The sequence below is a fragment of the Danio aesculapii genome, chromosome 12, assembly GCF_903798145.1.
Source record: "Danio aesculapii chromosome 12, fDanAes4.1, whole genome shotgun sequence".
In the NCBI taxonomy this organism is placed as follows: domain Eukaryota; kingdom Metazoa; phylum Chordata; class Actinopteri; order Cypriniformes; family Danionidae; genus Danio; species Danio aesculapii.
In genome coordinates, this window is record NC_079446.1 from 7,907,678 (window position 1) to 7,919,900 (window position 12,223).

At 38.5% G+C, this 12,223-nt stretch overlaps 1 protein-coding gene across 1 annotated transcript in view; it reads right to left on the reverse strand.

Moving 5' to 3' along the window:
* The window catches only part of pcdh15b (protocadherin-related 15b), a 464,565-nt gene that overhangs the window by 432,446 nt on the left and 19,896 nt on the right, over positions 1 to 12,223 (reverse strand). The window contains exon 2 of the mRNA XM_056468996.1: positions 5,522 to 5,636. Coding sequence (XP_056324971.1) covers positions 5,522 to 5,618 — 97 coding nt within the window. The 5' untranslated portion in view covers positions 5,619 to 5,636. The remainder of the gene's footprint in view (positions 1 to 5,521; positions 5,637 to 12,223) is intronic.

Sequence of the window (12,223 nt, forward strand, 5' to 3'; positions counted from 1 at the left end):
AATGGATTCCCAAAATGGTAAAACTCCACGGTTTACATTTGGGAAGTGGTAAAACAAGCCTATTTTCAAAAAAAGTGGAGTGTTCCTTTAACATAATGGCACTTAAAGAAAGAAGGAAATGCGAGGTGTTGTTGTATGTCATTGAGACGCTGTGTTTTCGAGAGAGTAATACATAAAACCCTATCACTGTGAAATGTGATGCTGAAGTCATGCTTGCCGAGTTGCTTACAAATGATCTGCTTGATCATGCACACTGTCAGCGTGTCACTCAGGCTCAATCTGATATGGTAAAGCTGACACCGATGGCAACCGTTTGTGCTGGCAATGGCTTAAAAAGATTTGGAAGATGAAACTGGCAATTTTCCACACATGTTGGAGGTGGTTAACCTATTATAAAGCACTGGTTCAGCTAGCCAATCAGAACACCTTGATCATTTAAGAGGACAGGGTTTTGTAGATAATTATTTATGAAAAATTAAAGTCTCTAATATGCAAAATTCACTTTAACATGGTTCTTAAACACTAACGTGTGCCCACAGTGTGTATAAACAACCGACACCACCTTTGGGATCCAATGCTTGAACCATTGGTCCTTCAGAATGGTTTGGTAGTCCCTTGACAGTGATGCATCCATCTAGCACAAGTATCGGGCCAAGGGAATCCCATGATATTGAAGCCCAAACCATCATTGATCCAGCCCCATGCTTCATTCTAAGCAAGCAACAGTCTGGATGGCTTCTTCTAGGCTTCTTTGGGGCTTCTCCACACCGTAACTCTCCCGGTTGTGGGAAAGACACTAAGCTGCTAATGTCATTAGCCACATTTCCACTATCGGGCCAGTGCGAGCCAGGGCTTTAATCGGGCCAGGCCGGGCCAATAGCCCGGGAGGTTGAGAAATGAGGCCGAAATCATGTCGCGTTTCCACTGTCGGGCTAGTTGCTCGCAGCGCGTCACGCAAACACCGCCCCCAGAACGTCCCCCGAATCAAACGTCACACAACCCGTCACACAACCCGCCCACTTCAGCGGGAACAAAAAAACTCAAATTATAACCACAAACACAACCTGGCATCACTACGAGAGCTGGAAGATGAAGAACTTTACTGTTTGTGGTCTGTTGGTGTAAGGCCAGACAGCGATCCCTGGATAAGGACATTCGAGTTCGGCGGCATTTACTTCGAACACAGATTTTGGCTGCTATCCATTTTTTCTTCTTCTTAGTGAGTTGATCAAGCGCGATAGCAAAACAAATGTAAGGGAAGAAAGCATCTTGTCTCCTCTTTACCTGACAGGAAAACTCCGCCTTTGTACGTAACCCCGCCCCGAAGCCCCAGTTGGCCCTCCTTGGCCCAAGGTATTTGGCGGGCCGAAAAAGGCCGGACGCAGGCCCCAAGGAAGCCCCGCTTTGGCCCGATTACGCCCCGGAAGTGATAGTGGAAACGCGACTGGCCATGGCTCGCCCTGGCTCGCTCGCTTTAGGCGCGATAGTGGAAACGCGGCTATTCACTCAAGACCAGTGAGTGATTTTCAGCTTTTGTTTTGTATTAAGATTCCTATTAACAGCATAGCAGCTATAAGCACTGTTTACTAAGCGCCTGTCAACTTTTATACAGAGTTAAAATACAATCGTTTACATTCAGACATAACAGATTGTTTATGTGAAGTTTGTGTTTTTATATAACCTTGTGTGTGTTTGACAGTTTACGTGCAGTACGTCACTAAGAAATCTTCGATTCGTACACATGTGGCATCTGACAGCTACATTTCTGGACATGCCTTGATTTTTACTTCAGGAGCTTAAACGAAATAGGTTTTAAAACATGTAATAAACCTTCATGAAGATGGAAACTGCAAAGTCACATGAGCTTGATAAGCATGATAAAGCAAATTACTGTTAATTTTGGCTGAAACTCAGAAACACAGGCTGTAACACCCAATTCACACAGGGCTTAAGCGTCAACACTTGTCTGAGAGCGTGTCTGACGTAAGGGCTGATGCGATCTTCAAAGCAGCATCAACTAATAAAATTAGTCCGCAATCGGCTACTGTCTGAGCTGGGGTATTTGCATAAAGTGATCTGATTGGTTGATGCTTCCGTTGCCGCTTAAAGTTGAAAAGCGGCGAAGACGGATCCACAATTCAGTTCGGCAAAGCTTGACGTCACCCATTCAAAGTAAATGGGGAGCATTGATGCTGACTAACGTGTGAATCGGCCAAACAGGCTCCACCTTCTCCTGGAAGGGGTGCAGGGAACATCAGCTCATGTGTATTTAAAGAGAATTTAAAAATAGATATTTACAGCAAAGTACAAGGTTGAAGGGGGGGGGGGGGATCAATAGATTTAGTCGACAAAAAACAAATTATTAGTAGATTAATTGACTCAGAATAGGTCACACCTTAATGCAATGTATAATTCAAGCTATTAACAAAGCATTAACCAAGACTTTCAGCTCAAACTACTAATTAGCTGTGTATTAATAGTTAGTAAGGTAGTAGTTAATAGTAGTTAATATATAAGTTAATATATTAATAATATACACGTACCTGTAATAAGCCAGTGGTACATGAAGTGAATTGTTACATAAACTAAATTGTTACCAAAAAGTGTTTAAGCCCTCTGATGCAAGGAAACGTGCTTCCAGTGCATGTATTTAACTTTATGACAAGATGTTTTATTATTTTTCTAAGGTATGCTTGAGCATTCTGTCCATTCTACAGTTACAATTTTGTGACATAAGAATATACGTAAACTGTTCATTCACAATATTTTCCCATTTGTTTACGGTTGTGAACTACATTTTAGGACCATGATCTCCGCTCTGTCGACTTTTGATGTTAAAAATTCAACTGTGCAGTTTAACAAAGTGACTTTTATTGACACTTTAGTACTTTGAAATAATGTAATGTATAAGAAATAATATATAGAGAAATAATGCTTTAAAATAACTGGCAGTTTATTACAAGGTTTTTGTATCATTGTATCATAATGCAACACCAACCCAGACAGTGACTACGTTTACATGGACATCAGTCGTCGAATGATTTGCCTTAATCTGAATAAGGCCATAATATGATTGTGTACATGACTTGCTTTTTGAATGATCTCATTTTACATGTTATAGCACATAATTCGATTAATGTCATTGCCTCACCACGCTCTCCACATTTCCTTTCAAGAGTTCACACTTAGCTGATGATTAATTATAAGCTTGTTTGGCATGCTGTCCCGGGAGAGAGCCCTGAGCTCATAAGATCATCGAGCCCGGGGCTCCCTCCCGTTGCAAGGCGAGAAGGGAGTTTGAGCTCAGGTAGATCTCGAGAACTCCCCCGCTGTAATAACCAATGAACAGCCAGTGATTGCTCTTGAGAGATAACCATTTACTAGGAGCATGTCTATAGTGCCGGTTTGGATTAGTCAATTAACTTATGTTGCATGTTTTTTGGACGGTGGGAGGAAACCAGGAAACCCGGGGGAAACCCACGTGAGCACGGGGAGAAAATGCAAACTCCGCACAGAAATGTCTGCTGGTTTGGTAAAGCCTAGAACCAGAGACATTCTTGCTGTGAGACAACAGTGCTAAGCACTGGGCCACCGTGTCACCCATCTAGGAAGAAGGAGGAGTAGGGGTGGATGGGGGGATTCTTCAAAACGAAGATAGCGGTGGTACGTAACCCAGGGTATTTGTAGTAGCTTAGGAGTCGTTTGATTGGTGCATTGAGAATTGGATAATGCGGATCCAGCCGCTAGCAATCATAAGCACGTGATCCTCTCGAAACTTGTTTATAACTAAACTTCACTTAGTGTTTCTTGTAATTTTGGGCGTCTTCTTTTTAATTTGTTGACTTTAACTGCAGTTTGGGACTTTCACTTTCAGGAACATTTCATGCATGCCCCCATGACAAACGAGATATTGGATGAGAGTATGAACTGTGTGAATTTGATACCGCACACTGACAGGGAGAAAAAAAATACCTTTTTCAATGCGAGCGTCTGTGTTAGGTGCAGAGAATAGTGTCAAACAGCCATGTGTGTACAGACTATCCTGTTGCAGAAATCCATGTCTTAATCTGATTTCTGTTTAGTTCGATTATGACCTTAATCGGATTAAATTAATAAAAAAATAATAATTAAAAAAATAAACTCTTAATCAGAGTATTGTCCTAAAAATAGTATTAAAATAGGATTATTGGTGTCCATGTAAACATACTCAATATATCACTTTAAACTATTAAAAATGTTAATATAAGATACTTTTTCAAACATCAAGGTTAAAAGTTGTTGGAAGAAAGATCAAGGTCTCATAATGCAATTCAAAAGCATAAACGAATATAAAAAATAAAAACATGAATCACAATTATAAGTAAAACTGCGCATTTATGAATATTTGTTTGCAGTGTTATGTCTTAGGTTTGAACTAAGTTACACCAGACTTTCAATGGAAGTGGACTGAGACTTTTCAGATGGTTGTTCACTCTCATTCAAATGAACTTCACTAACAGAGCAATCACACCAGAGTTGGATTTAACTAAACTAAACCCGCCCAAGCATGAATATTTTTAGTTTTCCAATGCATTCTATTATTTCCTTTCTTAAATATGCATTGAATTCTGGCTTAGTCATGAAAAGAAGCAGGAATACAACATTCAGAATCATAAGGGTGCCTACGCAGACAGACATATTTCGAAAAACACCATCTAATGGCCTGTTTCCACTGAGTGGTACGTTACGGTACGCTTCTATGGCTGTTTCCACTTTCAAAAGGTACCAAAAAGCAAATCTAGACATGCAGCTGAACGCTCTTGGTAAAATACACGCCCTTTTTAAATACACAGCCGAGACATTACATCGTAATACTATATACATGAAATAACAACCCATGGTCGAACTGAGCTCAAAAAAACCTTGTCGTCTTCTTGATGAACAGCCACAAAGCCAAGAAGAACTAAATCTGCCGTGTGCTGTTGTTGTTTTATGAGGCCGTTTAAAATGCGAGCAGTTTCACTTTCTCCAGAACGCTCGCGATCTCTCACATGCGCGTCTATATTTGAAATAGCGAACTTCTTGAGCTGATGATAATAAGGTGCACATGATTATTGAAGTGCTCCTGACATCCGATCCTTTCAGAAACGGACAAACGCGAGAGTGACGTGCAAAAAACGAAGGAGAAGCCGGAAAAAATAAAGGATCAAATGATTCTTTCAGCAACCTAAAACATGAACTGACTGCCATGTTTATTTATCATCATCACCTTTTGGACTATTATGAACTCGGGATGACGGAATTACTTTCTAACAAGAGGTTACATGTGCTGGTGAGGATTAAAGATCCAGATGAGAGGTTTGCACGGACTGTGGGCTATATGTTGCGTGCTGTGGTTGCGTGACCATTGGTACCCTTTTGGCAGTGGAAACACAAGCCTGATAAAAGGTGACCCGTACTGTACTTTTCTATACCACTCAGTGGAAATGGGCCATAAATTCAACTGCTCCAAAGCAAAGACAACTTTTAAAGAATGACTTACCTTCTGAGTCTTGAGAATAGCTAGCAGCGGTGAGCAGAAGAACGCCAATGCCTATTCCCAACCATTTATAGAGCCACGACCTCTGGCGCATCTTCATATATTACAGCATGCTCACCTGCCAACATAGAGCCATATTTTAGATTCCTCAAGTGTTTCTTTTGCATACATGAGCCGCGTAATAACATCTGCATGAGTCATAAGTCATATAATTGGTAGCTTTAAAAAAAAAAAAATCATAACAGACCTCAGGGGGACTCAGATGCCAAGTGACCGTTTGATTTTCATCTCTTTGAGAGTATTTATTTGCCGTTTGTCATTAAGAAGCCATCCCAAGGTCTTTGAAGTTTACTCATAGAACATTCTAATTAATTTCAGTATCAAAAACAGACAATGACGCCGACTGAGTCAATTTTCCAGACATAATTACTCGAGTCACTTTACATCACGACAATAATAGAGAGTTCGGCTTTAGGGATGTTGCATCAAGCTCAAGTCCTGGGTTAATAACAGCAAGCAGGAAGCTTTTGCTGCACATATAACCTTTCCCTTTGAAGTGAGCAAGAGAGATAGATAGCGTTCTCCATGAGAGAGATATAACAACCCACAGCAAAAGTGCAGCTTTGAAGTTTGCAACATGTCTGAGGGGTCAACCAACTCCTTCCCAGAAAAAAAAAAAGACCAACATGCTTTGACAGGTCTGGATGGAGAGAAGAGATAAGCTTTGCTCCTGGAGCAATAAGGTCAATTTATTTATATTATGACTAATCAGAGGAGGCAGAGCGAGAAGTCAATCTTACGACCATAAGAGCCTGTATCATGTACAAGAAGATGGAGTGTGCAAGCAAATTAAAGTAGTTCTGTTGACAAGTAACATTAGATATGTTTCTATGCACCATTTTTTTAAAATGGGGGAAGCATGGTGGCTTAGCGGTTAGCACTGTCGCCTAACAGCAAAAAGGTCACTGGTTAGAGCCAGTTGGTGTTTCTGTGTGAAGTTTGCATGTTCACGTGGGTTTCCTCTGGGTGCTCCGGTTTCCCCCACAGTCCAAAGACATACAAGTGATTGAATAAGCTAAATTGGACCTAGTGTATGTGTGTGAATGCAAAAGTGTTTTGGGCATCCGCTGCGTAAAACATATGCTGGAATAGTTGGTGGTTCATTCCGCTGTGGTGATTCCTGATGAAAAAAAGGGACTAAGCTGAAGAAAAATTGATGGAAACACCAAAATGAGCATAATTTTGGAAAATGTGGATCGGAATATGATTAACCGATTATCAGATTAAGAAATAATGTGCATAAACTACATTTGAAACAGTTATCAAATATATTCCAGCATGTTCATCAAAAAAAAAAAAAAATAAATAAATTTTGCGATTTTGTTTTAGCAGATCATGTGATGATAAAAATATGCAGGATGTGATGCCATTAATTGAAAAACCAGCAGATTGAGCACATTGTAAAACATCTGAACTGTTGTTTTGGCCATTCTAAAATCCCTCAGCTAAAGTCTGTCATCAAAGGGATTCAGTATTATTACCATCCAGAATGTCTAGAGCACCTCCAAAAACCACTGCACGTTCACTTTGTTTCATCTTCTTAGGCTCAAGTAATTCATTATATAAAAACGGACCATAGTGGCTTCTCTGGCTGCAGCCAATTCAATTTCTTTTTGATATTTAGCACCAGTTTAAGAGGATGTGTAAAAGATTGTGTTCTCTTTTGTTCTCTTTGACACATTGGATGGAAATTATGCTTTAATCAAAAATTTTTTTGCGATATTCTGCGTTTGCACACAGGTCTAATTCATTCACTAATTTCTGGATGGATTAGAACCATTTTAGAGGGATTCTCAGCTGTGTTCTTACTCTAAGATATTTAAGAAAATTCAGTGAATAAAGGGATAATGTTGACATTATTTGTTTTGAGATGTTTTGTTCTGTTGAAAACAAAAGATGATATATTGAAGAAAGTTGGAAGAAGTTTTGGCTTCCATTGGATTTGGTTTTCTTACTATGGATGTTAATGGTTACACGTGTCCAACAAAATGTATATTTGTTGGTGATTAAACTGGTTTAAAACAAGTCAATGGTGAGTAAATGACAGAATTTGACAGAAACTATCCTTGGTTAACACACATTCAATGACGCTGAATAAATGAGTCTCTTTCTTAATATGTGCTTTTCCAAGGTTAATTTTCTAAGTGACTAAACTGGACTCATTTAGGGTACTCTTTATTCTGCTCTTGCAAACTGCTCTTTAGGGGAAATGTTTTTAATAAAAACTGAAAGAGTTGTAGCAAGATTAAAGAGATACAAATTAAAGTCGTGGTGTGCTTTGTTTAGTTTCTTTTACTCCTGATCTGACGACTGAATTTAGGTTTTAAAATCCATAGAAGTTGTGCTTATTTGGGAAGTTTATCGTGATAAACAAGACTTGAATAATTAGCTAAATTTAAATAATTCACTTTTTAGTCAAAGATCCATTCTCTACAAACATTCACGTTTTTAACATGGTCTCACTGTGACAACTGTGTAAGTATATAAAAAATTTTTAAGTATATAAAACATATTTCTTAACATAACATGTTTAATCCTCACGTGTAAAATCACACCAGTGAAATGTATAATCACACCGGTGTGATCAGAACGTTCAGAGCTCGGGTCATCAACTGCTAAAATTCAAATCTGACGGCGCACGCTGAGGCACAGAAAGAGTTGCGCAGCGCTCATCATAAATCCCAATTTATCCCTGCTTTCAAACAAATAACATTTATTTTAGGTGTCCGACATTCAATCACACATTATTAAAATAAAAAATACCATTTAAAGTTTGTAAAATACACACGAATGTCTACAGAGACTGCAATAATAATATTTTTTTCAATATAACTGTACGATGTGCTTTGTACACGTAAGATACGCATGTTTTTTGTTACCAGAATACTTTCTCTGTTCCTTTCCCAGATAAACAGTAGCTTACCTTCATGTGTTTTGGAAATAAATGTATTTTATTAGCATTAATAAATTTAATGTATATTTAGTGTATTTATCCAATCAAGACTTCACCGAGCTGCAGGAGAGGGTGAAGTCAAGATGGGATACAGCTGAGGATACTCACGTTAACATAGCATCATTTTGTGACACTTTTTGTGTAAGATGTTTAAAAGACAAAATATATATGTTCTAATATATATGAGTATCAGAAATTTCACAATTTAAATACAACATTTGCCAACATTTACAGAAAAGGAAAAAGAAACAAAATACAATACGTAGATCATTGGGGCTGGTGGGTCACATGATAAACTTAATGAGGAGCTTTAGAACGCAATGGATTCTAAGTAACGGTCACAAAAACAACTCACGCAGGAGGGTCAGCTGGAGGAATTAAAACTCACACGCGAAAGGATTAATAACTACTACATAATAACTGATTTCTTGTATCTTTGCCATGATGACAGTACATTATATTTTACTAGATATTTTTGAAGATACTAATATTTGGCTTTAAGTGCAATTTAAAGGCTTAACTAGGTTAATTAGGTAAGTTAGGGTAATTAACCTTTGATTCTCTAAACTTTTTATTCATTTTTGATTCTCTGCAAGCCTTAAGGTACAAATTAAAATGGGTCCACTATAAAGCAAGGAAAAAAAGCAATCTTGTATGCGCAAAAGCATAATTAAAATGTTGTTTTCCATTCTGAGGCTTATTTTTGTTCCAGTACTCAGAAAGAGTGATATAAATAAATAGTTTGACGTCATGAACAGACAAACTGCATGAACTGTAAAAAAATAAAGTGTCCAAATATATACAATAAGAGTCATCTTTTCATCTGAACATCAGCTGAGCACAAGCCTGTGGCATCTGTACTCCAATCTTGACAGCTTCCTTCCAGCTACCCTTGGAAAAACATGCTATTCTGATAAAGGAACAGCAACAAAAATATAAACTTATTGTCATCCACATATCAAGTCACACCAGCAAATCCAACCATCTTGATGAAAAGATCCATCGCTGAGCGAAAAGGAGACAACCATGGAGAGAGAGAAAGAGAAGGAGACGTGTACTTTCAAGCCTTTCGACTTGTACTACATCAAAACCCTCAACACTGGAGTCGATCATTGCACTGCCATGCTCGCTGACTATCATTATGAATGGTCTTTGTTCTTCCAAAGCGAAAGAGTCTTTGGAGACACGAATGTAATTTCATCCTCTGTTGTCAGGACGGAAGCATATCTCTCCCCAGTGTTCCTCAATACAAAGGTCTTCCTCAGGACAATCAATGAGAGATGCTTGAGAGCGACGCAGCGAGAATGCAACGGATTGACAGCAGATGCAATATGTCAAGGGGATGGGGGGGGGGGGGCAAGTTCTATAAATGCGCAAATTTCTTTTTTTGGTTTCGAGAAAATGAGACCAAATTGAGGAGACTTTTGTGCTCAGCCTTACAATCGACGCACAATAAAGAAGCGGGCCTCCAATAAGCTAATGGTCTAGAACATTGCTCTCTGCTCAACCCTAATCTCTCAGAGTAACTGAGACAACACCTGCTTGACTGCGCAAAGGCTTCCCGGAGCCACGCTTTCACAAAGAGGGCCCGCACATATGCTGAATTCAAATCATGTCAGAATAATTGCATTATGAGATGAGTGCACATGAGCGCCGCCAATGTCGAAAATCACCACAGGGGAACGTTTCTTTCAACCCACGGTGTTTTATATTGGAGGCGTTTCATTGTGGAGACACATTTTGTGTTATTGATAATTCATTTCGTAATGTGAATGTGAAAGCTGGAACAGATGAAGTGAGAGAAAGCTAGATGGAACAGTTGATGCAGTATATTGGATGCATGGATGGGATTGGACGAATGGATGGAAGGGATTGGACGGATGTATGGATGAATGGGATAGGGATTGGATGGTTGGAAGGGATTGAGCCTGGACAGATGGACGAATGGGATTATAATGGGAATTGGTATGGAAATTGGATGGATGGATGGACCGAAATTGGATTGGATGGATGAACAATTTTTTCAGCAATACTGAACTGTTTGATTTAGTGGCCAACTCATATGATTTTTTTGATCTCATTCATACATTTTGCTCACTCCCCAACAAAAGGACACTTTTATAAATCCTAAATTTTCATACATTTTATACAAATGATACACTTTTCTGACATTATATAAATTAGTTTTCTTAAGGGACGGACGGACGAATAAATGGACGGACGGATGGGATTGGGATTGGAATTGTATTGGATAGAAGGACTGAAATAGGATTGGATGGATGGATGGATGGATGGATGGATGGATGGATGGATGGATGGATGGATGGATGGATGGATGGATGAATGGATGGATGGATGGATGGATGGATGGATGAATGGATGGGTGGGAATGGGATTGGATGGATCAACATTATTTCAGCAGTTTTTAACTTTGACTTAGTGGCTAATTCGTTTTATTTTATTGATCCAGTTTTGGATGGATGGATTATATTGGATTGGGATTGGATTGGAATGAGATAGGATGGATGGATGGATAGATGGATGGATGATATTAGGATGGATGGATTAAAATGAATTCTTGTATCAGTTTGCAACATTTTGATCATGGCTAATTTGGGGCAAACCTCCTTTCCTCATCGGAAGGATGGATGGACGGATAGGTGGGATTGGATGGATGAGATTGAGATGGACAGATGGGATTGGAAATGGATTGAATGACTGAAATGGGATTGGATGAATGAACAATTTTTCTCAGCAATTTGTAAATTTGAATTATTGGCCAATTCGTATGATCTCATACATACATTTTAGTAAATTTTGGTCATTCCCTAATAACAGGACACACTTCCTTTCATAAATCATCAGTTTTCATTAATTTTATACAAATTAGACACTTTTCTGACAGTATGTAAATTAGTTTTCGATTTGATTTTGTTTTGGATGAATGGAATGGGATTGGATGGATTGGATTGGATAGATGGATTGGAATGGGACTAGAGTGGATGGATGGGATTGGAATGGCATAGGATGAATGGATTGGAATGAAATCTTGTAGCAGTTTGCAATGTTTTGGTTCTGATTCTGATTATGGCTAATTTGTATGATTTGGGGCAAACCTCCTTTAAAGAATTTTATATTTTCTTATGAATGAAATTATTTGTACAAATTAGCCACTTTTTTGACAATACAGAAAATATTTGTTTCCTCATGGGAAGGATGGATGAATGAATGCATCAATGGATGAAAACTACATACATTTTAGTAAATTTTGGTCATTCCCTAATAACAGGACACACTTCCTTTCATAAATCACCAGTTTTCATTAATTTTATACAAATTAGACACTTTTCTGACAGTATGTAAATTAGTTTTCGATTTAATTTACTTTTGGATGAATGGAATGGGATTGGATGGATTGGATTGGATAGATGGATTGGAATGGGACTAGACTGGATGGATGGGATTGGAATGGCATAGGATAAATGGATTGGAATGAAATCTTGAAGTAGTTTGCAATGTTTTGATTATGATTCTGATTATGGCTAATTTGTATGATTTGGGGCAAACCTCCTTTAAAGAATTGTATATTTTCTTATGAATGAAATTATTTGTACAAATTAGCCACTTTTTTGACAATACAGAAAATATTTGTTTCCTCATGGGAAGGATGGATGAATGAATGTATCAATGGA